Genomic DNA, 27,249 nt, shown 5'->3' with positions numbered 1-27,249 from the left:
TCCTTCTCCCTTCTAGAGTGAGACAATCTCACCCACCTCTCTGTCCAAGGTTTGTTTCTCAACAGCTATGAGCCCTTCTGGGAGCTCATGGTCTTTTATTTTCCCTGAAGCCATTTCGAGAAAGTGCATGACTCGAGAACAGCTGTCTTGTGTGGCTGTCCTAGTCGTGTTCAATGCACTCTACTGTCAAACTGCACAGAGAACCTTACATACTGGAAGCTCACCTGGTTAGATAAACACACCATAAAATATACATCTCCGACTCTGACCTCTAAACATCATTCCAGCATAGTCTAGATGCGTGACAAAGATGAGGGACCTCACCCAGAAAGATACATCCAGATGCATAACTCTTAGACACTTAGCTTCCAACCAGTCAGAGTGGGAAGTGAGATCTGAGCCAAACCCTCCTGCCCTGACTCTTGGTGTCATGGCACTGCAGCCTGAGCAGTCCTTTTGACACAGGCAGGCTGTGGCTGGAGGCCTACCAACATCAGAAAAGCTGCGTTTTAATGCACACAGTGAAATGGGACTGTACATGGTGGTAAACAATGGGAGAGAGGAAATGGGGACAATCAGGTTCCAATTACTGCCATGCCCAACCACAGCTACATTGGTTGGTAGGAGAAACAAAATACCAAACAAACTAGGAATCGGGCGATAACTTTGCCTTAAAGACAGATCCCACAGCACTCCTTTGCCAAAGCTGAAATGTCATTTTTATTTTCTGCCCTGATGACAGAACCGGGAAAAGAAGAACATGTTATTTACATCAAGCTTATACCACACAAAGGAGAGTGGATCACTAAAGGACTGCAGCTGTGTCCAGACTGAAGTGGAACTAACAGGCTTTGCTGAGAGAGGACTTAGCTGCAATAGAGCTACGCTGCTACAGCTGCAAAGCTTTCAGGAACTAAGAGGGCAGGCATCTCCAATGCATCAGTACACCATGTACAGACTCCTTCAGTGGTAACTCAAAGATCTCTGCCTCACACTCTACTGTAGTGCCATAGATGTGGCTTTAGTTAAATAATGGTTGAATTCCTGTTACTTAATATGGTAGTGTTTATTACTTGGTAAGAAGTAGCAAGTGCTATTAAATCATTACAGATGAATATAATGGCTGTATTCTCAGAAATGCATGAACCAGGACCATATTTAATGGGGAGGGCCTTGCCTGGGTACATGTGGTTACAAGAGTGGCAGTTACTGTATATGTGATGGAGCCCTCTGCTCTTCTGCAACAAGTCCAGTGGCTCTGGACTACTAAATGCTGGCTGTCAGCAAGAAGGGCCTCCTATGAAACTGGAGGAGTTGTGCCATATTTCACTAACATCTGAACCTCTCTCACCCAGACCTCTCTAATCACATTTGGCTACAGCCTAGTATCTCCTACACTCATTAGGTAGCTGGGAAGTGGCAATAACTTATACTGACAGATCAGCCAGCAGAGGCATCCTATTATTTAAAATTTTCAGTATCTTTAGCACTGCTGATGCCTCTGATTTTTCCTCCTGTTATGTCAGGTCTTTCAGGACCAAAATCCTCAATCACCTTAGCTCCTACCTCTTGAATCCCACTTTTTTCTCCAAATCACAGCAAAGTACAACCTAGTTGAGGCCTTTGTATGCCACAGCAATAACCATTTAATATCAATCCCAGCTCTAACTAGGTGCAGTGAACTGAATCCAGTGTAAGCAACCTTTTCCGTGATGTCTTTTATCACACAAGTTAAAGAAATCTTACATAAAAAGCCTTGGACTTCTTCTGGACACCCATGGTCTGGCCAGTCAGTATACTGTAAATGCCACACTGTCTTCTCATGTCCAGAGAGGAGATGCTTGACCTTCAGACCGGTAGTTGCATAGCAGCCGGAGTCTGTACGGAACTTAGTTGTCACCTTGAACTTCCCGTAAGTAGCTGAGCTGTGCTTAGAGCCCAGTTTAGGCCAGTAACGATGACTCTTACTTCTTCCTCCCTCCTTAATAACCAAAAAACAAACAAACAAACAATAGCGATTAGTTCCTGCAATTATAATTCTCTACAAACAGAGGGCATAAAGCTGCAGATAAGCCAAGTATTCGTATTTCAAATAACTGGAAGAGCAAGGAGAATCCCACAAAGTAAATAAAATATCCATAAAAACTCTCAGCCATATAATATGTAAAAATGTTTGAACAACTAACTCTTGTCTCATGGCAAAAGCCAGCTACTGCCTACAACACCTCGGTAAATATTCTCCTCCCAGGGAAGCCTCTCCTTTAAATGGAAGGAGATTCTCTTCAGCAGCTTCTAAGGATCTGTTGTTGATCAGCCTTGGGAACTGGACAGTGACTTGATGTGCTATGGCACTCCCTGTGTTTGCTAAAAGCAACCAGGCATAAAGCAGAATGCAGTGTGAGTTAGCAACGTGTGCCAGTTTTTACAACATAGCACATAGTTCTTGGATTACAATAGAAATAACTGTTTTGCTTGGCATAAGAATAAAAAGATTTTTTTTTTTTTTACATGGACACTTCTATGGAAAAACAGCTTCTGGTCTCTTTTCAGTTGATAAGAGTGACGGTATGCAGAACTGGCCTTGGATGGGGTGGAAGTCTGTGTCATTTTAACCAGGAGCAGTTCAGCGCTCTCACATTCCAATGGAAACATCTTTGTTTGGTTTGGCCAAACTGAAGTGAAGCAGGGGGAAGGGGGGATTCTGCTTGTTTCGCTTTAGTACTTGCCCAACTGAGTATCAGAAAGTTACAAAGTATAGTAGTATAGCAGTACAAGCACATGTTCAAACAGAGTAAGAGGAAAAAAGGGTTGTTGATAGAAAAAACAGGTTACTGGAGTGGGAAGTGGTGATAACAGGAGATTTGCTCACATCAGAAAGAACTGTGTCCTGTGATTTTACATACCTCTTCAGCTGTGACCATGGCTATAACATTCACCCCCTGTTCCCACACCATCTGCCAGAAGTCATGGCATGTGTGTGGCAGAGGCCCTTGGGTAGCAATGTAGTGCCACTCCTCTCCACCTACAGTAACCTGGGAGTAAATAAATAAATAAATACATACAGTCAGCACCCAAATTCTCAGTAGCATCTGTGCCAGAACTGCCCTTTAAACAAAAGAGACCATAATGAAACCTTTACTTCTTTGTTCTTCCGCTTTTGTTCAAAATTTTGAACAAGAATTATCCTTTCGATAAGGGCAAATCTGACAAACCACAATCTTTGGTGCTTCCAAGTCCTTTCTTGATGCCATAAACATAAAGCTTTGAGCAAAATGTCATCTATTTTTCTTGCCATTCCACCTGGATCATACAGATGAAAAAAAATTTTTTTTTTGAGGCCCTGTTTCTGTTATGGCTTAAGTACAAATAAGCACCTGACTGACCTCCCTGGGCTTGGTGACAGACCCATGATGAAAGAAAAAGTGAGCACCAGAGGAAATGTCTATATGCATTAAAAAGGTGTCGCATTGCTGCAAATTAACTCACAGTGGTGTAGAAAGCCTGAACGCAAATGACATTTTGCACGAGGAAAGCTGTTTAGGACCTCCCTCAATTATTTTCCACTCAGCATAAAAATAATGTCTTAAACAAACTCTTACTACACTGATCACTGTTGAAAATGCAGCTGAGCTGTCCCCAAAGGATGCAGTTATGCCCCCATATTGTACATAACGCAGAGCTCAGATAGGCCTGTTGCCAGCTAGTGATGAGATCAAGACAGGCTTCATTTCAAGTTACACTTCCTCACTCATCTTGGGTTCTTCAGTTCAGAAGCTGCAAACTACTATAAAGTAAATCCAGCACATTAAATGGCTTTCAAATGCTATGTGAAATTTAAAATGATCTAAAGCTGTAGTCATGTAAGTCTATTTTCCAATATATAACTGGACTAAAAAACACATCTTATAGAAATATTTGTGTATTTGCATGACAACATGTAACGAAGTTATTTTTAAAGCACTAAACACACAGATTTACACACTATAAGTTATGTAGTGTCCCGAATAGACCCAGCAGTCCCTTGGGGTTAACAAGTATAAAACACTGCATCGTTTACCTGACTGAGGCAGATCTTCATACTTATACAGTTAAAAAATGTCACTTGTGTGTAAAAATTTATTATTTTATGACAGATTATTTGCTAAACATCAGGAAAGGTTTATACAAAAAAATTTTTTTCAACATTTTAGGTAAAAAGCCAAACCACTTCTAGTAAAAATGTGCTTACAAGCAAAAAGCAAACTCAGATAAACTAATTATATTGGAAAGTTAAAATATTTTTCCTTCTCAGGCTAAGACCTCTTAATGCCACATGTTAGCCCAGAGCCACTTCTCACAACAGAGTTATAAATCCCAGAGAAAAAGATTTACAACAGAAATACTGACACATCCATAAATATCAAGGTGCTGGCGGACAGCGCTACAAAAAGCAATCTATAACTCTGACAGGTTTAAGCATATACTATGTTTGAGGTACAAGTCTTTGAATGCATTTTCAGAAATAGAATAAATTTATTTGTTATTCAAACAGCTGTTCATTAAGCTGAGTTACTTGGGGTTTTTACACCTGTAACTAGTATAGCGTTTATATGATAATACATTTTTCACTGCACTGAAAATGGCTTTCAACCGTGTACACCAGCTCATTTTCTTATTTCATACTATGCAGGATTCTCCTCTCTGAATGATGGTTAAAATCCGCAAGACCAATGCAGGCAGACTCCTCAAGTTCTTGTACAAGGTGGGAACGAATATCAACTGTACAGCACAAACCAGCATCTTGCACTTGGACTGGTCTCACGCTTGCATGCTTGGCTGCAGTTGTGAGCGCTGGTATAGTATTACTGAGCTTTTTAAGCTAATACTGACCCGACCCAAACAGTCAGATGAAGTGGTCTTAAGAACTTCTTTGCTTCATCCATAAATTTAATTACAATTTGTCTCTCTGGTATAGATGAAGATCTTAGTATCTTAACAGTAAAGGGCAATGGCAAATAAGCAAAGAAATACTGTAAAACTGTGGGGCTTGCAGACTGAGCTGGAATCCTCCAGGCATGGATCTTATCAGGGTGATACAGGAGTTTTCTTTGTCTACTGACTTCTGGTCCAAATATCCAGCCTCCTGGCACATGATATGAAAGGACCATAAATAGTCTGGAGGGAAAGGGATGCCTGGAATGTTTACCGCATTCTAATGCCCTGACTGCAGGATATTAAAAATTGAATATAGAGCTGCAAACACACACACACCCCGTGCTACTGAGGTAAATTTCGCAGATGCGATTTCACCTTCTAAGCAAAAGCACATCTGCTTGGCTTCCGTACGCACCACCATGAGCGTGAGAGGAAAATACTGGCAAGGACCACTGTCATGCACCAAAACATTCATGCGTGTTCCTGGGTGTTCTATGAATGTGAGATGCGTGCATGTCCAACACTGACACACAAGGTAAAATGTGGACTCAAAATTGGCCAGGGAAAATGATTTTCTGGCTAGTATTGCTTCGTGGGCATAATTTATGTCAGGAATCTCTTTTTTTGGCCTCCTAACAAAGTAGATGAAAAATTTTGGGCTCAGAAATCCATCATCACAGCAATGTCTGATTATGCAAAAACTCAGTATCTGCTACCTACCAGGCTATGTAGAGAAGTGATAACCTGCCAGGACCCTGGTTCAGAAATTGTTTTGAATCGACAGGGTTTAACACTGTAAATCACAAGCAAGGAGGCCAGCAAGCCTCTTTAAACTTTTAAAACGCTTTTACTACAGGAAAATATTAATTTAACAGGATGTGTTATTTATTATTTTTGAATTATCTCTTTTTAATTTGGATTTTGACAATGAGAAAAAGCAGACAGCCCTTTCTAACAAGAGAATCTGTCATCTGAGGGAGAGGAGTTCTGTTGCTTCTCTCAGGATAGAGCAAATGCCAACAAAGGACTTTGCAAATAGTACTGGAAGCTTAAAGAAAAACAAGCATCTGGGGCCACTGCAGGATAGTTCACTGTTAAAACTGGCCATGTTTGTAAGTAACAGAGTCAGATCATATCTTAAATTATTTCTACATTGAATTAACAAGAAGAAATCTGAAGTATCTTGATAAAAACTTATTTTGAGACACAAAAGTCCAATGCAGTATCCAATCAGAGACACAGGGATCTCATTAGTAAGGCATTCTCTCTATCAACGCATACTTAAAATTTTTTTTTTTAAATCACTCAACTTTCATGATAAAAGGAAGAAATATGTTATCGATATAATTGCAGTATCTATGTGAACGTGCATTACTCGTAACTACATACTTTTTCTTCGGACATGGAACTGCATACATGGAGCTACATCCTTGATTTTTGAAAATTGTATCTTATATGCTAGTAAGTGGAAAAATATTCCAGTCAAACCTCGTGCAGTATTTCTTTCAGGCTGCACCAGTCAGTTGCAGGGACTCATTCTGCATGGGTTGCTGTAGTCCCCCAGTGAACCACAAGGCTATTGGGACTAACAAATCAGAACACACACTGACCAAGTAGAGAAAGTCTGCCTGCAGCTGTCTGTCTCTCTTGAAAACTTACACCAGTTTATATTCCTCTCTAGGAGGACATCTCTTTGCCCTGCACTTAGCTGCTCTTTCTTTCAGGTACATGGTCATGACAACCATATTACATTGGAGGTATTGGGGCTGATCTAACACATTTTCATGAGGTTTAAGAAACATGGCATCTCTTTCTACATTAACCAATAGAGACATTATTCCACAACCAGCTGGCAGAGGTGGACATAAAAAAGTAAGGACGCCTCTCTAAAACGACTTCCCAGTCTCTAGCAAATAGATCAACTCATGCATGTTAGTTGACAGGGGACTTTAGAGATGCCCATGCTGACACAAAGGTACAATGATGCATTCTGACTAAACTACCTTTTCAGAATTCCCAGTGTTACAGAAAATGCTGCTGTGCATCCAGAAATGCAAAAAAAAAAAAAAAAGCTTCAACATACCTTCATTTACAAAGCAAAGTTCAAGAAAGCTTTTACCTTTATGTGTGAAGCATTGATGTAGCCTGTATTATTTTCTTTGGTTGGCACCAGCTCTACCCGGTTCTCCTCATAAGGAACAACCTCCCTGATGCGATTGCGCTCAGTGTTTTCAGGCAAGGCAGCAGTGGTGAAGATCCCATCTGCCTTTTTCTTTGGGATCTGCTCGTATTCTGTAAACACCATCCCCTCTTCCAATTTCCTCTTCAAGATTTTGCACTAAGATTTAACAGAAAGGAACACCAATCCATTAATTCTTCCTGGAAGAAGGTTTACCACTAGACCCGTCCATCAGTTCTTTGAATTTCAATATATAGCCATAGCATTCTCTCGCTTGCTTCTTTTTTTCAGTTGCAGTTATCTGAGGAAACACAACACATTCTTACTTCTACTGAATGAAACCACAAGCAAATTTTACATTTTTACATTCCAGCTCCACATTTTTAAATACTGATACCACAAAAAGCAAAATCATGCTAAATACAATCCTGGAGCAGTATGAATTTATATGTGATTTCACCACAACAGATACTTGTAAAAATATTTAAAATTTATCTTTTTAGGAAGAAGATCACACTGCGAGAAGTGTGCTGTGGTCCACATTTTCAAAATACTCCCTAATTTGCACGCATGCAATTTCTGTGTTTGAAAAAAACCCCACATACGTACAGGTGGAGGTTAAGTTCTGTCGCCTGCTGCAAATTTCTAGCCAGAAAGCCAGAAAGATTCCTTGCAAATATGTCTCTCAAATCTTAATGGCAGCAACTGTTTTTAATTTCTGAAATTCCATGTACGTGCACACACCCACATGCACAAACATCAGGAGGCAAACGACTTTTTTTTTATTTAATCCCATTAGAGACATTAACTGAACTTCTTAGCTGTATCAGAGCATCAAAGATGGTATCTATGGATGATCACTGTAGAAAGACTGCCTGATCAAGTGAACAACTTGAAAAATATTAGATTTACAGCTTGATCTTTTATGACATTGTATGGTCACATGAAATGGTGAACAGCCTCAATTTTCACTGACTTCGGTAAATGTTCAAGACAAATTTAACAGTTTGTCAGCATCCAAAGAGATAGCAGTGCTAACCACAGACCTTTTCCTTTAATGGCTCTGAAAACTTTTAAGAGTTTTTTTCACATTTTAAATCAAATTTTAATATTTTAGAAAGTTCATGCTGCTGGGAACAAAGGGAATGAGCAACATTTCATGAGCCTCCATCTTACCCTCTCATCCATTGGCACCTTGGCAACTTCATCCTGGCTGTCCTCCGGCACTGGAACCCTAGCAACTGAGAGTCCGTTCAGTGCTGCCAACATCAAGGGCCTCTTCTGGGCCTCCAGGCCTGCCATCTTCTGCTTTTCTAGATTCTTTTGGCAAGAAAAGGCACGTTTTCATCTCTGTGTGATTATTTATAATGCCAGTAAAATGCTGGAATGTTTTTTTAATCTCCAAAATCTGCAACTCTCTGGCCAAGGAACGCAGATGATCACCATTAGCATCGTAAATTCAAATACAACCTCTATTCTTCCTGTTATTCCTCAAAGGCCTGCTCCTACATGAGCACAGAATTTTAATTTCAAAGAAGCAATCCCAGCGTATAATACAGTTTATATGCCATCAAAAGACATCCAAACACAATCTTGAGTATTTTTCTGCAAACATTATTCTGAATGTAGGACACACAAAGCATCACCCTGTTACGTTAAAGCAGTGCCACCGTAGCCAAGATACCTGGGGCATCTTTTAAAAAGCAATAATTTCAATCTATTACAACAAACAGTAAAACACAGGACAGTTGTTTCTCTTCTGTGATGGTAATACTTAAAATGAGAAGTCTTCCGATGCACTCAGCTATCACGGTGATTCAAGTAGCACCCATGACATATTTCACACTAAACACTGAGCTCACAAATCCCAGAAACTGAACGTTAACAGCAGCCAGGGAGGGATATCACTTATCGTATTCATGCATCATACTACGCTGCGACACAGAGAACCCAAGTATGAATTTTAAATTCATCCTGCTGCCCCTCCTTTTGCCACTGGGAGCTGAAACATCAAGCAGGAAGACAGACCATCTCTAGAAGGAGCCAAACTATGGATATTTTATCCCATTTCCTTAACAGTTCTTTCTGCTGTATTTGGAAGGAGAGATGAGCACAAGGGAAGCCTGGTTCTCAGCATGCATATGGAAGCTGTGGTCACCCCATAGGCCAAGCTCTGCTCCTGGAAACACACTACCAAACCTGAATGCCCGCAGACATATGTAAACGGCTTGATTTTTCAAAAGCCTGTGAGCTTTTCCCTCACCACTGGGTTCTCCCAGAGCACTAAGTAAAAAACAAACAAAAAAGCACAACAAAAATCCCAAACCACTCTGCTTTCTTTTCTTACTTCCAGAAAGCAGGAAAATGCAAGTATTTTTTCTTTGTTTGGGGATTTTATTATTATTACTACTTGCAAGGCGAAATAGAAAAGTCTGTATTTAAAAGATCAAGGTCAACAAATTACCATTAATATAACACGTGATTCCTATGAGAAAAGGAACGTTCGCATGTGTTAGGACTGCTGATCTAGGCTGAAACCACCTTAAAAGCTTAATGCTAAGACCACTCCTTTACTTTCTAAACAACAACAGCAACAGCAGCACCTTTTGACCAAAGGCTGATCTGAATGATTATTCAGAGGAAGAGTACTCAAACAACATCTCTAAGCTCTCTTCTTACCTTCATTTCCATCCTAAAATCCTTTGGGTTCCTGCTTCTCAGTATGCTTCCTTTCCTCAGAAAGTCAAAGAGTATATCTATGCTTGTTGTTATACCAATGTCTACAGCATTAATTCATGAAAAATTGTGTTCTATAGTCAAGTATCTATTTTACGTTTAAAGTTTAAGATTCTGCAAGGAGTAAATTCAGTCTCCATGATACAATTTAGTGGCCCAAGTTCGATTCCTAACCATTACATCAATGTAAGGATCACCAATGAACAAGAAGCACTATATGTATACTTAGAAATTTTTTTTTTAATATACAGTACTGTTTAAATCTAACTGGTTACTGATTTAGTACACTACAAACTCTTTTCTGCTCTGGACCATTTAGATGCTTCATTAATTTGTTTCAGGAATTGTTTTTGTTTCAGACCTCAATTTTAAAAAAAAGAACCACAGCACACACTTTGCTTTCTGTAACTGCAGTTGCACTTCCCAGAGCGTTACATCAAGCACATGTGTCACTGAATGGTAAGCACCCCTCACATTTCTGCCATCGCTTGCAGTGGCACTGAAGCTGTTAAATATTTTTTATTCTAAACTCATTGCAAGTTTAAAAGGACCCCATTTCTCATACTTGAGTACATTTAAAAAAAACCCAAACAAACAATCCAGATCCTCAACCACCCAAACTCTACATCTGCTGTTTCTGTAATTATATGTGGCCACTCATTTAGTTATTGGCAATACCAGCAATCCATATTCTACAGCTACCAGTGTTTTATTCAGATAACTATGTTACATAAAGTGGCAGGAAAGGCAATCAAAGAGATCATTTGAAAAACTCAGTCATCTCCATTATGTTATATATTATGTGATACTTAACTTGCCATCCCTGCAAAGAAGGAATAAAATGCCAGCGCCAAAACACAATCTCCCGCCCATCTCACCAAACACATTTCAGACTCCTCCTGCCCTCAAATCCGTGGGGCTAGAAAGCCGCGCAGACAGAAGGGGAGCAGGCATTGAGGGGGGCTTTGCGACCAGCCTCCTCATCACCTGGCTGCGTGCTCTGCCACCTACCTTGGGCTGGCACTGCTGCCAGAGTGGTGGCATCATCAGCTGGATCAGACGTGGGTCTGGCCAGCAGCCGAATAACCACAGCAGAGGAAGTAGACAAGCCCAATATCAGTGCAAAGGGATCAGCCCCTTTGGTGGCCATACAGACCCACAAAACCAAATTGTATGTGGCCCTTGATATCACATTTCCGAACTTTAAGCAAATCAACATCTTCCCACCCATGCGTTCCCCACAGTTAGTGATCCAACAGTTTTCTGGTATGGAAACTGACCTGTATGATTACTAATTCCAAGAAGCCACTGCAACAGAGGAAGGCACTTACCCTCATCATGATTTCTCTTTCTATAATGCTGTCCTCGATAGAAAACATTTCAGACACAGGCCTTTCCTTGACAGGTTCTTTCTTGACCCGCTCCTTCACACTTGTGAGGTCAGGCTCTGAGATAGAGGGCCCGAGAGAAGACCCGTTTATTGCCATTTGATCAGTTCGAGACACACTAATGGCTTTGGAAGGCCCTGGCCTCATGGCCTTGGCCCTGGCTACAGCCACAGAAATGCTAACATGGTCCTGCCTCAGGGCTCCATTGCTGACACTTTTACGAGGCCCAGGATACTCCGGAGGAGGTTTATTTGGTATTCTAGCCAAGGCTGCTTGCAGCTGAGCACTGTACTCCATGTTCTCATGGAGGGCTGTTATCCGTGACACAGATTCTGGGGTTTCTTCTTCCTCTTCGCTTTCGCTGCTATGTATCAGCATCGTGGCATCAGAGAATGTCTTTTTGTGATGATAATGAGGAACCTGCTGAACCTCATGCCCCATCTGAACTGACTCTTCTGGCTGCACCTGCTCCCGCAAAGTGTTTCTGCGTGGCAGAGGGGCATTTAAAGTTTTTAATGCCATGGCTTCTATACCACGTACCATATTGCTGATGACCTCTAAACTGTGACGCTTGTTCACAGCTGCATGATGCTTCACTGCCATGAGGGGCTCGCTGACCTCCTGCAGCGACTGACGGACGACCGGTGAGCTGTCCTCTTGAAAGGTCTTTACTGAGAGCTGGACTTTGCGAGTGACCAAGTCAGGACTGCTCCCACTGACATACTTGTGCCGGTGGCTTGCCAGGTCCGGCGTGCTAGTGGCAGGACGTGGGCGCGGGTACGGAGGTGGGGGTCTGAAGAGATAGTTCTTTAACATGTGAGTGGTGTTGTAACTCTGGCTGCTCTGCAGCTGCATGTTAGCCAGTTCTGGTGTGCTGACAGTGTGTGATATGGCACTAGCTGCTGTCTTATTTTGTGCAGCATTAGTAGGGTTCATTTGGTCAGACGGGGCAACAGGCTTGTTATAGCCACTACCCTGGGGCCCGTATGTAATCGTGTAAGGATGTCTCTCTCGAATCTCAGGCTGACTGTAAACTAGGTCTTCCGGCTGGTTATAAGCATGTGTGTTTCCAATATTGAGATTCCTCAAAGACTGACTTTGGCTATCCATCTGGATCACCCCTCTCTTCATTTGCCTCATGACAGTTTCATAATCTGGAGTTGGCCGGTAAGATGGTACTATGATTGCACTATGTCTGTGGCTAGGGATATAATCTGCTCTCATGATGTCGCTTCCAGGGATGCTCAGATTTGAGGACATTGGAGATGCCTGGATGAAGTTCTGTGAGCGATTGAGGGAGTTCATGCTGTGGGCACTGCATACACTCCCATTGGGTCCGTTACCATTCAAGTAGCTGAAGTCCATTGGACACCTATCCAAACTGGTCTGAGACCTACAGTAGAAAGTTTCTTCATTTCCATGGAAAATGCTATCTGTGTAGAGCAGAGATAAAGACGTTGACAATTTTAACATACAAGGACTCATTCAATGTTAACAAAACTTCAGATGCAGTCTGCACCAACGAATACAGAGACAGCTGAGTGTACAACTGCAGGGAACATTTGGGCTTGGGAGCATCCTTGAGTCACTGAAATAGCACTAAAACAAAGCTACTCATACAAACACTCCCAACAGTTAGCAAAATATAGTAGTTCAGGTCCTTGTGGGAGACATGAAAGGGGAAAGAGAGGAAGTGTTTTTGCCTGGGGTGGCAAGGAAGAATAAAGGGGCATCTCTTCCCTCAGCATCCTGGAAGGATTCACTGCTGCTGCCACCTTAAAAATCCAGTGCTACTAGCCTACGGTAATCCTAAAAAATGTCTTGTCTTTTCTGTTGATGCACAGCTGTCTGTGATTCGAAGTAGCAGAGGACTGTGGACTTGGAAATCTTACTTCAGACCAACCAACAGTTTTGAGGATCTGAAGTATAACACAGCAGGGTGGTCAAGATTCAGAAAAAAAAAAAAAAAAAACACAACAAAAAAACCCCACTCTACTACAGATGTGCTAAAGATTATTAAATACTTCAGCAAGGACATCTGAAAGGAAATCAAGACGGTAAAGATGATGTCCTAGATCACAACTTTCCTGCAAAGACTGTCCATGTTGAAAATCTCACAAGAAAAGAGTAGCAGCACCCAAAACTCTGAAATCAGCTAGTTCTTCACCAATATAGACAAGTCCGTGGTAAAACTAAGGGAACTCTATATTTCTTCTAAAATTGAGGATATCTCCCTTCAGAGCCTCATCTTCACAGTAAAACAGTAGTAACCACTAAGTCAAATCTTCTGCTGTATGCAAGGAACGATACTGAATGGCTCCTTTCAAAACTTATCGAATTCTACCCTAAAATTAGTCAGACCACCACAACTCTAAAACGCTGCCAGGTATGACTAAGAGCTCCTCTGCCAGTGAGAGCACTTCAACTGTACCTCTCATGAACTGCAAAGAACATAGCCTAACAGATCTGTCTACGTGTATTCCAAAAGGTAGTGTGGTTAAGGGTGTGAGACTAAAGGTGTTTAGGGGCTGGGCTCCATTCCCAGCCTTGATCAAGTAACCTGGTACAACCTCTTAGAGAATTTATTCGTCAAATGAGAGGGTAAAAATAGTTAACCCTCCTTAACTCCATAAGGCTAACAATGCAGGCAAACGTTGGTGAAAAATCAGCAAAGATTATCTAAATATACAGTTTCATGACCAGGACACTATGATTTCAGTAAAAGATATTTAATGTCTCCTTTTCCCTCACTCCATTTTTCTCCCTGGCCCCAGCTGGCACTGTCTTTGAGTACAGCCATCATACTTCCTTTAGAAATTATTTTTTCAGCTCACTGAACTGGAATACCAAGTTTAAGGTCCACATAATCATGCACAGACATTTTAGAGAAATTTGAAAACTGAAATTGGACCTTAAACAGAAGACTTACTGTAACGTTAACTGGAAAACTGCAAGCTCTCCTCCCGCAGCAACTCCCATTTGACCATGACGGCATTAGAAATCTAGACATAAGGGGTAGTAGCTTCTTTGCATACACATAAAATTAAAGTCCATTAAAGGAAAAATATATGCTCTAAGTACCTTGTGAATTATGTGTTTCAGTGTAGTGTTCTCCACACTGGACATGCATAGGAGGCAGTATAAACGGATGTTGTCTTGGCTGAAATAAAAGCACAAGGGGTAAAAAAAAGCATTAGGAACTTTGTTTGCTACAGATTGTGCAGCTGAAACAGGAAAAATGGTTCTATACCCTTTACACTGAACACTGCTCTTTCTTATCCAGCCAAAGACACACGGCCTGGCATTTCTTTGTAGAACAGAGAACAACATTTTGTAAATTGTTTGCTAAATTTTGTTACAGAGCCCAAAGCTGACCAGTTAAGACTCCTTTAAGCTCAGTCACTTCAGAAAACAACATCCAGACTCTCAGCTCACTTAGAACTTTTCAGAAGTTATTAAAAGCCCTTGCCCTTGAAGAATTAAAAAAACCCACACACCTAATCAGGACAAAAGCAGGAGATGGAACAAATTCAAGGACCTAGAACACTGTTATACAAGCAACAGGAGCACATACGGACTTATAGCAACTCTGCAAATTACATGAATATCGGATTCCCCAGATAATGAGTTGGAGCCTTCCTTCAACAATCTGCACTGCAACAAGATTTTAACACAAGTATCACAGGGGGCAATTCAGCACTAAATCAGCATGATCACTTACAGCGAAATAAATCACAGCTGACGTTGTATTCACCAGCTTTGTCCATTGGTAAGCCAATGTGTTTTGCAATCACATTTTACCACTTGCACTTTAATGTCCTGTCTGGTGTTGCTGAGCAAAGTTTATAAAAACATACTTTGATATATGAAATAACCAGAAAGAAAAGGAAGACACGCTTGTCTCATGAATATGTCTTCCTTAACAGCGGAATAAGGGCTTTTAATCTAGGCTGATTTAAGTAGTTCAAACTATTAAGGAATACTGTGGATGCCCAAGGCAAAAAAGAAACACCAAATAATTTACCTTTGCATGCACATGCACAAAATGAGCACCACACAAGTTAGGTAATGAAGGGGGGTGGGGAAGGGGTTAAATTTACATTTTCTATGTAAATGGAGAGAAGGAATCAGAATCAAAGAAACTGAGCACACATATGAATTCTTGCATACAAAATGGCTGTGTTAAGCCAGAGCTGGAAGATGACAGGAAATATTTCTGCTACAACAATTACTTCCAAGGGTATAAAACCCTACTGTCACTGAACAATCTGGGCAAAGAAACCTGCTGCTGACAACCCAAGTAGCAGAGCTTAGCCTGGAACAAGCCAAGATGTTGGAAAGCCTAACAAACGGGGCCGGGGGGGGGGGGGACGGGACAGAGGAAAAGTGCAAGAAGTGACTTCTACTGGGAATGTATATATCTAGAGCAGACAGTTTTCTTGGTGATGGATGTTATAGAAGGTATCTGCAAGAAATTGTGGATTATTCTGTCGTGGCTTTTTTTTGTTTGTTTTTGAAGACCTATCTGCCTCTTCCGACAAAACAGGAGAAGCTTGAGGTCTGCAGAACGTCAATACCCAACTTAAGGGTTACTTGGATTTTTTTTTAAAAAAAATCAGCTAATTAAACATATCATTATATTAAGACCTCCTACACTGAGAAGGCTTTGCTGGAAAACCAGCATCATTGGGTGGCCTGACAGGAAAAAGAAACAGCATAAAATGTCTTTAAAGTAATAGTTAATAAAATACAGGTTCACCATGATGCCAAAACCATACAAAGGGTCTTGATCTGAAAGTAATGAACATGATCCTCAGTGAAATGGCAGAGCCTCACCCCAAAGATCCCACTACACTTCCCATTTATGCCTACTGATTTATTACCAAACAAGACAAATGAATAGGTAAGTGTATAAAGGTATGTACAGTGCAGACAACAGTCAGGAGGACTTTTTTTTTTCTCCCCAAAGAGAACTGTTCCAACAAGTTAACAAAACAATTATGAAAAAAGCAGTTGAAAGTTCAACATGAACAGTTAGCAGCACAGTTGACTTTTTAATTGATGAGCACACATTCCTCCTCTTCATCTTCCTGAGACATGGGGTTTTTTAAAAACTTGTTGCACACTTATGTTCAAAATAAAGAGGCAGCAGGATTTGTTTTTGCTTTGAAAAAGCAGATTTCCATTTTTGATATCTAATATAGAAGGCAGCTCTCTCTTTCCTCTTGTGATATATCTGAGGCCATACCATAAGAATGCAAAGCACATTTCATTTTTTCACCTTCAGTTTTTCATAGTCATCTCCAGGGACCAAACTAGCAGATACCAAAAATAACATAAATATGCCTCAGAGAATGTAATACACAGCCTGTGCGTTGCATCGTGACAACTTAGAAACATGCTAAGAATGAAAGGACAAAGAAATCCAGAGCCAGCTACAACAGCTTTCCTGACAATGGCTGGGAAACACAGAATGCAACTTTTAGATCTAATGGACCATATATATGCACACAGGAAAACAGCCTGTGCTGAAATCTGCAAAGATAAAGCTACCCTAATATCCATACCTGCTTAAGCTTAATTTTGGAACATTTTCACAAGCTGTAACCACATCATGGGGATATGTCAAGAAAACACTCCAGCCCACATTAGCTTTCTGCCATGCAGTAATAGGCTAATGGAGTTATCAGTCTGGGAAGGTCTACAAAAGCAGGTACAACCTATTTCACAAATGAAAACTGGCAACCTGCATACAGATAATATTGCCTTCTGCCTAAGGGACCAGCAGTGCTGTTGCTACTCTTCTTTAAGGGGTTCTGAATTACTGTAAGAAATACTGACATACTAGATGCTGAAACTGGATCCAAAAAAGTGTCCTTAGAGCTGACCAGGAAAAAAGATTCCCACAGATCGTTTTGGTAAAGATTTCAGGAAAAAAGTTACCCAGTTTTGTCAGGTTTACAGAGATTTACATACAGATTTATAGAGATCAGTTAAATGGAAATAAATACAGTTTAAGAAAAACTCTGAATCACAGTCCTGTACAGATTATAATAGTTTTACTTAAAATCACAGTAATTTCACACAGAAAATAGGCTCTGAATCCAAGAAGTGGATAAATTGCAAGTAGGCTTTATACAAAAACATGAGGAAAGGAAGAAATGCAAAAGGAGAAGTTATAAACTTATGTAATGACTATATTTTGATGTATACAGCACAAGACACTTCAAATTCTTTCTAGAGGATTATTTTCTTTCATATTGAATATAACCTAAATCCAGTAGAAAAGATGCTCAGTTTCTGCAGGGCAAATAAAAATATAATGCCTTGAAGACTGAAATTTTTAATACTCAGTGGTGATATTATCCAGTTAAATTAATCAACCTGGGCAGCCACACCCTTGAAACTCATTCCAATCATATTGCCTACAACAAATGAGTTAACATGCCTATTTGAAATTTAGAAAGTATTCCATCTTACACAATGCCCCATGCCATTAGAAATGGTATACACATTCTTAAAGACCCCACCGTGGCACATACCAGGGATGACCTACTCCAAGTGGGCCGTCGTCGAATAGGAGGAGGAGAACTTGATTGTCTGTGGAAGAAAAAGTAGAGAGAAATACTAGAAACTACAATATTTCAATTCTGATTCAAGAATGAATGGGAAAAACAAGAGATGAAGAATCTGTAAGTATTGCTCATTAATGAATTTTAAAAAAATATGAATAAATGAAAATAATTCAGGTCCTTCTCTAAATACAGAAAGTATTCCAGTTCCAAAGTATACATGCCTTCTGTTCATTATCCTATTTGGCTTACTTGGAAACACAAGAAAGAAAAATTCCGGTTTACAAATGAATCAAACAAGTCTCTTAAGCAATAAAAACTGAACATGGCACACAGGCAGAGTCTCAGGTGACTTAAAGTGAACATTAAAGCAACAACAATTTTATGAAATGCATAGCAAACACTCCAAAGCAATGTGCACAGACACAGACCAGGAGGGAAAAAGCACAACTGGTTAGATAATACTAGCAGAGCCATATACAATGTTAGAGTAGCCAAGTGCAGCAGAAGGAACAAGGACTGTAGGAGGGAAAAAAAACGAGGAAGGGAAAGAAACAAGTTGAAGGAGGCAGAAACATAGTGCTTACGTGAAGAGAGGAAAGGTGGAATTTGTCCTCTTACAGTTTCTGATCTGGTGAATGATGTTATGTGTGATTAGAGGAAATGCACACAGGAAAACAAACAACTATCATTTTAACAGAGGGCAGGAAAAATTATTTGTCTAGAAAACACACGCTGGCATATGCTGTCATCAATATCTGTGGCTCTAACACAGAAGCTAATACCACATGAGACTATGGTAAGAAGGAGAGCTGTTCTAATGGCAAAAATACATTTAAATTCCAGTTATTTCACTCAGTGACCTCATGAAGCTCCCTGTCTTTATTACTCCAAATATTTGTAAGTTGTAAATGAAGCTGCTACATACACCCAGTTCATGGTACCCACATACTTATGGCTTAGTGTTTAGAAATAAACATGATCAAAAGCTATTGCTTCTGCAGTCTGGATTATGAATGGTAACAGAACAGTCCTCTCTGTTGACCCCAATATACAGCTTCAAAGGGGAAATATTCCAAGATGACAGACTATGGTATTTTGTTTTCTTTCTTGACTGTCACAGGGGAGACAATCAGGAGCTTCCTTTGAACTCAATTCCTCTGAAACCATTAAAATTAAATTTAGTATTTTAATTGAAATGCATTACATGCTGCTAAGAAATGTCATGTCTGGTCTTCCACTCACCTCCTAAGAACTCTAAATGCCATCTGAAATCTAATAAACATCTCTTTTCTATAAGTGAAAAGATCACTCTATGCAGTTCACCTCATTGGTCTCTCCAATACTCTAAGTCACCGCATATTGTATGCATATGTAATACTAGAAAGCTAGACCTTCCAATCTTCCCTTCATCATTTTGGTTTTATTTTCCAAGAGATGGCATTACCCAGCTCAACAGATGGGATGTCCAGCTCTAAATAGAGCTGTTGATAGAGATGAACTTCTTCATATCTTTCCAGCTAACTAAGCTGATAAGTTTTGCAAGGGATTCATGTTCTCATTGCTATACAAACAGTGCACATCACGAAAATTTCTCAAAACCCTAAACTTCTCAAAGCAAAATTTATCTCAAACTAAAATTGCTGCATGCTGGTATAAATGAAATATACTCAGCTAATAAACTGACTTTTGACTTACAACTAAAGCCTCATGAATTCCTCCTTCAGTTAGGACGAATCCACCCATGTGAGAGTAGCTCAAGGCCAGTTCCTTAACAAGTGCTCAAAGTAGAGCCTAAAGGAGAGTTTGGGTTCAGATTTACAGTCTCTGCTGTGTCATGCTAGTATGGCTATGCAGATTAATGTTCCCAGGTGTTCTCCCTTGTTTGGTGCACCTAAGTAGATAAATTATACTGCCCAAATTAGAAGATGACAACCTGTGTTTTCCACCGACCTTAGCTGCTAGATGGGTAGTGCATCTTCAAAATGCTACTGCAATTCACATTTTGGCATGTTAACATATGTCAATTTTCACTCCGGTTTATACTAATACTCTGGGTTATGAACAGCAGAGACCAAGGGCTTCAATTTAAGACACTCTGTCAGATTTGGCTGCTTGGGGAGCATCAAGCCTCACAAGGCTCAGAATGTAATTTCATTTCCAGTTGTCTGTTCTTGCTGGTAGTTAAAACAAAACAAGAAAAAAAAAGGCAAAGGGGAAAAGAATAACTGACACAAGTGACTAGAAAAAACAAACAAAACCAGACACGCCAAAACTCAGAACAATTCCAAAGCAGGGTGTCAGAAAACAACTCTGAAGAAAGAGTACTCACTCTGTGCAGATTTTGTTCTGTTTGTAAAACTTGTGTCTTGCTGCAAACAGCCGTGAAATATATTTAGCATTTTCAAGATCATCCTTTAAACACAAGAAAAAAATATGAAAACAATTATATATAATCATTCATTTTGTTATTCTTACCAAGAAGTAACAAGAGAGTTTTAAAAATGCAATTGGAGTATTGTAAGGTCCATCATGTACAGAATCTGTCTGCCAAGAACATGTCTAGTGCCCTCAAGAGCATTCAAGACATTGAATTACTGAAATACAGTGGCATGCCTTTACATGCTGCCACTTCACTGCTAAGTCACAGTGGGAAGGAAGGAGGGACAAAAAAAAAAAAAAAAAAAGGCTCAAGCTTGCTGGTCCAGTTTCTATACTGGCCTGGTTCAGGGAGATGTGGAGTGATTTTAAATCGCATAGTAACAGCACTGCAGCCCCGTGAGTCCCAGTATGTGCATGCATGGTAGATTATGCCCCATTTCTACAACTGCTTATGCTGCTATATTTATGCCAGCATCAAAGATAGCGTGGCACTAGGGATGTTTCATCCACCAAGCACTTCAGTTTTTTTCAGACTTCCCAGCATAGTATACTTTGGGATGCTTGGAAGAGAATACAAATACTGGTAGCTAAACAAAGTTAATGTCACTCTCTGCATAAAGTCAAATGTGAACTTTGCAGGGGAAGGGCTTATGGTGAGCAAGTCCCTTTGGGAAAGTGGAATTTTAAAGGTTTATTTGTTATATAAGCAGCTTTCTTGATGACACTGATTAGATCTTTTACTTACTGTGTGAAAGAGCACATTCTCTTCTTTGTTGATCAACTCTAGAACAATTGAAGACTTGTTATGTGCTATATTCCCAACTTCATTCCACCTGTAGAGTAAAAAAATGTGGTAGAGTTTGCCAACACATACATTCAAACATTTCACAAACACAGTGAGAATCCCTTAGTCAACATTAGTCTCATTTTATGGGAAAGCTTTTCAGTAGCTGTTTGGTGAAGAAATATTGTCAGGAAAATAAGGAAGTCGTACTCTGATTAAAGGAGAAACAGGTAGTCAGCTCTTAACCCAAAGCAGGAGAGTTAAAAGCTCGCTTTAAAAACACAAATTTGAAGACTCACAATAGAAGATACATTGAAAATACATTAATGATGAGCATTATACTGAACTGTGGCATTTTGGAACTGATTGATTTTAGCCACATGTAATAGAAATTTTTTAGTTGTTTTTTTTTTTAATAGTGCCATTCCTCTCCAAAAGCTGTTTCCAACTTTTCTCCAGTGTCAATTCTTCCTAAAGAAGGTTAAGTTGACAACATGGTTATGTAGGCTACGCATACCATGTTAATACTCTGGTTTTATGTTTGCAATCTTTTTTTTCAAGTAATTGTCAGGTTACCCAAGATCAGAGTTATAATCTTCTTACAAATAGCTGAGAGACATTTGTGTACATTGCATGCAATCCACAGGGATGGAAAGGACTTGTTTGTTCTGTTTGCAGCATGCATTCCTCTTCATGTCATGGCAGGATGCTTGAAGTGCATATTTCCAAAGAGTAAGGATCCCAGCACCAGCTATCACTTCTACATGTAAAGAAACTTCCTGCTTTTGTCACCTGGCACAATTAAAGGATTTTCTTCTAATTTCTTCTCAAAATTAAATGCAAAACATCAGCTATGTAGAAAAGGAAGCGCTAACAATTTTTGAGGATGACCACTGAAAGCCCTTTTAAGGCAAAAACCCTCAACATTCCAGCTTAAGTCTGATAAAAGCCTTAGCTACTGATTAAAAATTAGTGCTCCTCATAAACCACAATTTTTTGGCTGCACAAATGTTCATATTCTAATAACAGGGACTAGTAAAAATCCACTTCAAGTTAACACTGACAGTAATGGAAATACCCACCAGAACAGTAGCAAAGAGGAATGAGTGAAACCCTAGCCTCCCTGGAATCATGGAGATTTCTAGCAACATTTTCATACAGAACAAACTTTTACAAGAAGCAAGAAAACCCATAAAAGAAAGCTAATGGAAAAGCTTAAGTGATTCTTAATAACCAAAACAAACAGCAGGACAAGTAAACAAGTGATACAGCGAGGATTTTCAGAATTACAGAATGAGAAAGTTCAGCTTTTTTTTTAGTGGGGCACCTAAATATGGCAACCACATTTTCAGAAATGTTGAGTGCCTAGGCTGCCAGCCGTGAGGTTTAACAGATTTGCATTCAGAAGCATCAAAGCAGGAGACATAAAGGCAAGAAAAGAAAAGGATCAAAGCCTTGTAAGTAGGACAAGATACATGACAGACAACTATGTCTTTCTTGCTGTCAAACCCATTCACAGACATCAGAAATTATTCTTTATCACATCTCTTATGGCCAAGAGGCCAATCCTGAAAACAGCGAGGTGACTGCTCCTTAGTTAGAGGATTGGCACTATTGAAGTAACATATGTAAGTAAGGAAAAAAACCCCACACATGGAGCTCTGAAAAGAAACTTGTTTTAAATACAGAAGACTTTAGTTTTTACCTATAAATCACAGTCGTCCTTCCAATTCTGTTTTTTATGAAGATTCCCATGAAGAAAATACCGAGGTGTATGTCATTTCCATGATTATCCTGCAGTGAAAGGATATATATTTAGTTTAATAAATAAACCGGCCAATATATGCGTATGAATGCATGATGAACTACCAAACAGAAGCCCTTCTTCAGGATGAATGCAGGACTAAACCTTGACTAATCTATATTTTGCTGCTTGATCGGACCCTGATTTTCATTATTTCAAAACAGTTAGCACTTAACTGGATTAATTCTGCTGATTAGTGAGAACAGACGAAGGCTAAACAAGCCCAAGGTTCTCCTCCATCAAACACCACACACATCACAAACTGGCATTCATTTTATAATACCCCACAGTCCCCATCATTGTGATTGTAGCTATCTAGAGCCCATACGACTACCAAAAGCAATTGTCGTCTTTCACATTCACAGCACTTCTCCAGTCACCTGTTAAAACATGTCGAGATTTCAGAAAACCAAACCTGGAGATGGAACCCCTCTCAAAAGCTATACCCTTCACAGTTCCTCCTTTAAGTACTCCGTGTAGAAGTTCACAGCATGTCACTCTTGAAAGTACTTGCATCTCTATACAGATACATCCTCCATTGCTTTTCAATTACTGGGTTAAATATTCATCTTCATGCACCACATAATGTCCACTGTTCTTGCATTGTTTTTCAGAAGTTCTATTGGTTTTGTGCCTACTCGTGTCTCCTTGCAGGCTCCTGTTTGAAAACCACGTGCTCTGGTTCCATTTTGCAATCAGTTGTTTTTGTAAAAATGCTTTTCCTTTTTGTTACGAAAGCTTAGTGCTGTTGACAAAGAGGTTTTTTTACATTTATCAACAAAAACAACTCCCCCTCAGCTCCATATACAGTAATTGATTCACACTTTAAAGTGGTAAATAAAAATCATGCTAACACAAAGAGTGGGGTTAAAAAGAACTGCTAGAAGAAAGGATATGAGAGAAGTTAATGCACTACACATGAGCAAATCCTAGGAACTACCAGGCCTCCCTGCATTTTAACAGATCAGAGCTGCTCTCCTGGCCTTGCTGTACTTGATCCTCAGAAGGCAACAATGGAGTACCTGCACCTGTTTCTAACTACTAAGTGTTAGGTCTTTTACAAACAAATAATGGATGACAATTCTCAAGCCCCAGCCTATGCACTGATTCTCAGTGCTGCATACACCAGCATTCTTCCACATATACTACAAGTCAGCAGAGGTCCTACGGCTGACAGTCTTCAGTTTAGTCTGATTAGAGGACTACACATTCCTCTGCCTCATCCCAGAAGCAGCTTTAGAAGGCAAAGAGATTGGGAAAATGTATGTATTTGTACTCATATACATATGTGTGTGTGTGTATACACACAAATATCTATACAGAAAGAAAGAGAAACATATTTCTAACGGAATTTTCGAACAGGAACAAAAGAGAAAACTTTCATATTTTCCTTTGAATGCAATTCTGTTTGTCTACAAGACCAGCACACTGCTCTTTTGATACAAGGGTAACATCTTCCTGCAATTTTGCAGAGCACCCAGTCCCCTGTTCATACTTATCTTACTGACATGCAATAATACCTATTTATAATTTCAACAGAGAAATCCTTTGCAGCAGCATGCAGCATTAATCAAAATTAATTTGAGGAAAACATGGATTTCATTCATTGGCAATAAACATACCATAATTTTTGTTGTTGGGTAGGGGGTTTGTTTGCCATTCAGCTCCTCCCCTTCAGGCCAATTTCAAGATTGGCCAAAGGATCACTTTTGACTTCAGCAAAAAGCTTTTTTGTTTGGTGCGGGGTTTTGTTTGCTTGTTTTGTTCTAAAATTCCAAGTCAACTTTAACTAGCAGAACTGCTAGCAGTCCACCACTTACGATGTCTGGGTCGGTTAGCAAAGAGAAATGGGTCATGCGGGTAACAGCAGTTTTCAGTTTCTCAGCACAAGTTTATCCTGGTGGCATGTGCTCCATAAGGCCGGGCAGACCATCCCTGGCAGAAAGGGGCTTCCAGTGAAGGGAAAGTGACTACAAATGCAAAATAAACCTTGAAACCTCCCCTTAATTTTAAATGCATGGAGGACCTGTGTGCACATGTAAGAAACTAAGGAAAGGTAAAGTTAATGCTTGGTAAATAGCAACCTAGAAAGACATGAAAAAGTCTCATCTTCCCATCCTGTTCAAGACAACCAGAGCTGAGGTTCATTTGCCCCAGCCACTCACATTCAGACAGCACTCAAAGAAAAGCAAGGAGCATCTCTGCTTCCCAAGTGAGCAGGCCCTAGCATATAGCAACCTCTTCTGTGAAAAGGATTTTGGTGGAAGAGAAGTAACACTACAGGCCTAAGACATCCTCATGCTGCAATGTCATTCAAACTACCAGCAGTCATTTCACCCTCCAGAACACTGAAACAAGTCCTGTCTGTTTTGGACAAACACGACCTGCATGCATTCCAAAGGTCGCTGCAGATTCCTGCACCATTTGATTCAGAGGTTCTTTTATGATATACACTAACATACCTTCACAGGGAAAATTTCTTGTCCAAACCCATCAAGGCGTTCCACTTCATTGATGTACATTAGCTCAGCTTCTGCTGCTGTAATGCCACTGCAATTAAAGTAACAAAAGGCAGCAAATGGTTCAAAACAATATGCACACAAAAATACTAGTGAAAAAATGGGATATTCACAAACCACTTTAGAAGACACTTTGGAGATGCTGCCTAGAAATGCACAACACAAAACTAACTTTCAACATTAGGATCATAAACAGCAAGGGGAGGAATTTTACTAAACATTGCTAAGGTAAGGCACAAAGCACAGTTCAAATTACAGGAGGAACAAACTGAACTGATCATATTACTCAGCTGCTTCTGCACACACCAAATATTTTCCAGGCTTTATTGAAACATCAGGCCATTGCATCAGGTTGTGTCTAGTCCTGGATGGCCAATTTGAGCCATAGGGGTCCTAATTTGCATAAATAGTATACAAATCCACTGAAGCTGTTTAAAATTACTTAAAAGGGAAGACCTACATTTTCATGTTGGCAGTTCAAAAACACAGGCACTAAGTCAAATGTTGAGCAGATTCTCTTTCGTAACAGAGAACAAGCCACCTGAAAACTTTTACACACGTGTCTACACATGCTGCTGTCACAGCTCAGGAATTCAGACAGATTTTAGTTCTCAAAAGCAGGCCAGAATAGATTGCAGGTTGCTCCAAAAGAAGGCCACTATTAATGTTTCTCCTCTTTGCTCCTCCTTACCACAGCTTACAAACAGAAATATTGGAACCAGACAAATACTTGGGAGAAAGAGGGAGAGAAAGGAGGTGGAACATGAACTACCTGCTGAAGTGAGGATAAGTATTTGTTCTTTGTGTTGCAGAAATAGCACTAAAGAGCACAGCTGGGGAGGGAAATCTTTCCTTTCAAGTCTGTGAGTTAACCAAGATCACACAAGCAGCCCATGGCAGAGTGAGAAGAACAGAACCAGGCCTGTTCATGGCCACCTGGGAAGCTAACCCTTTGGTTGCATCAAAGGCCCAAGCTTGCATTGAAACTCAGACTGAGAATGGCCTTGGACTCAGAGATTGGTATTTGACCCTTTACAATCATTTTCTGTCATATAATGGGGAGTGCTGCACCCTTCACATAATATTCCTATTGCATTTTATGTAATAAAGCTTTAAATGCAAATTCATAACATAACACAAAAGATATTTCCAATGATGTATAGGGACTGCCATTTTTCTAAGAACAGCACTCTAGAGGTTTGAATACTTCCACCACCAAAACACCTAGATGACATGAAAGAAGCCTGCTTACAAAGAAGGTATTTGTACTGAAGCACTAATACATACACTCCTAGCTCATTAACTAGTAACAGCATATTGTATCTTTTCTACAACTAGACTTAAAACCCAGCTCCTGTTATTTTCATTTCTATTACACTGAGACTGTGTGTATCCTCCTCTCTCTTGAATAAGAGAAAACCCTCGGACAGACCCTCAGACCACCCCTGATCAAGTCATAGGGTCTTTCACCATCAGGATTTAAATGAAACCAAGAAGAAAAAGGAGTCTACTACATAGCACAAGTAGTGTTACACATGCTCATTAAACCTTATGGCACGAATGCTCATTTATTTGGGATTAAGTTCCTCGGCCATTTTGTGTTCACAAGAGGCAGATAATCTTTTGTAACAGATTAATTAAAAATCCAGCAGGGCATAGCATAATAGTAACATGAAGGTAGGTTAGTTATCCCTGCCAGAAAAGCATGGGGAGGAAGGGAAGTCCTAGGAGGATGACGACAATAAAAAATAATATGAATCTTAACATGCCAAGCTCACCTGTGAGTTCGGTGCTCCTGAGCAACCTTTTGAGTCAGCTCCTCCAAGACAGCTTCATCCTGGGTCCATTCCTGTAAAAATATGAAGTAGCATCAAAAACTAGTCATCCAAAGGGAGAGATGACAAAATGCAAGACAGGAATTATGACAGCAGATGTTTCAGGATTGTTTCCTGTTCATGCTCTTCCAGGTAG

General features: G+C 40.0%; 1 protein-coding gene across 1 annotated transcript in view; it reads right to left on the bottom strand.

Moving 5' to 3' along the window:
* Positions 1-27,249, bottom strand: part of PTPN14 (protein tyrosine phosphatase non-receptor type 14) — a 123,695-nt gene that overhangs the window by 13,029 nt on the left and 83,417 nt on the right. The window contains exons 6-17 of the mRNA XM_068415186.1: positions 27,057-27,127; positions 25,222-25,309; positions 22,661-22,749; positions 20,917-21,004; positions 20,122-20,204; positions 17,760-17,817; positions 14,299-14,377; positions 11,161-12,650; positions 8,270-8,413; positions 7,034-7,252; positions 2,904-3,032; positions 1,747-1,981 (exon numbers count right to left, since the gene is read on the bottom strand). Of these exons, the coding sequence (XP_068271287.1) occupies positions 1,747-1,981; positions 2,904-3,032; positions 7,034-7,252; positions 8,270-8,413; positions 11,161-12,650; positions 14,299-14,377; positions 17,760-17,817; positions 20,122-20,204; positions 20,917-21,004; positions 22,661-22,749; positions 25,222-25,309; positions 27,057-27,127 (2,773 nt within the window). The remainder of the gene's footprint in view (positions 1-1,746; positions 1,982-2,903; positions 3,033-7,033; positions 7,253-8,269; positions 8,414-11,160; positions 12,651-14,298; positions 14,378-17,759; positions 17,818-20,121; positions 20,205-20,916; positions 21,005-22,660; positions 22,750-25,221; positions 25,310-27,056; positions 27,128-27,249) is intronic.

The sequence above is a fragment of the Nyctibius grandis genome, chromosome 1 (genome assembly GCF_013368605.1).
Source record: "Nyctibius grandis isolate bNycGra1 chromosome 1, bNycGra1.pri, whole genome shotgun sequence".
Taxonomy (NCBI): domain Eukaryota; kingdom Metazoa; phylum Chordata; class Aves; order Nyctibiiformes; family Nyctibiidae; genus Nyctibius; species Nyctibius grandis.
The sequence above is the reverse complement of the archived record's forward strand: the minus strand, read 5'-3'. Positions and strand labels throughout refer to the sequence as shown.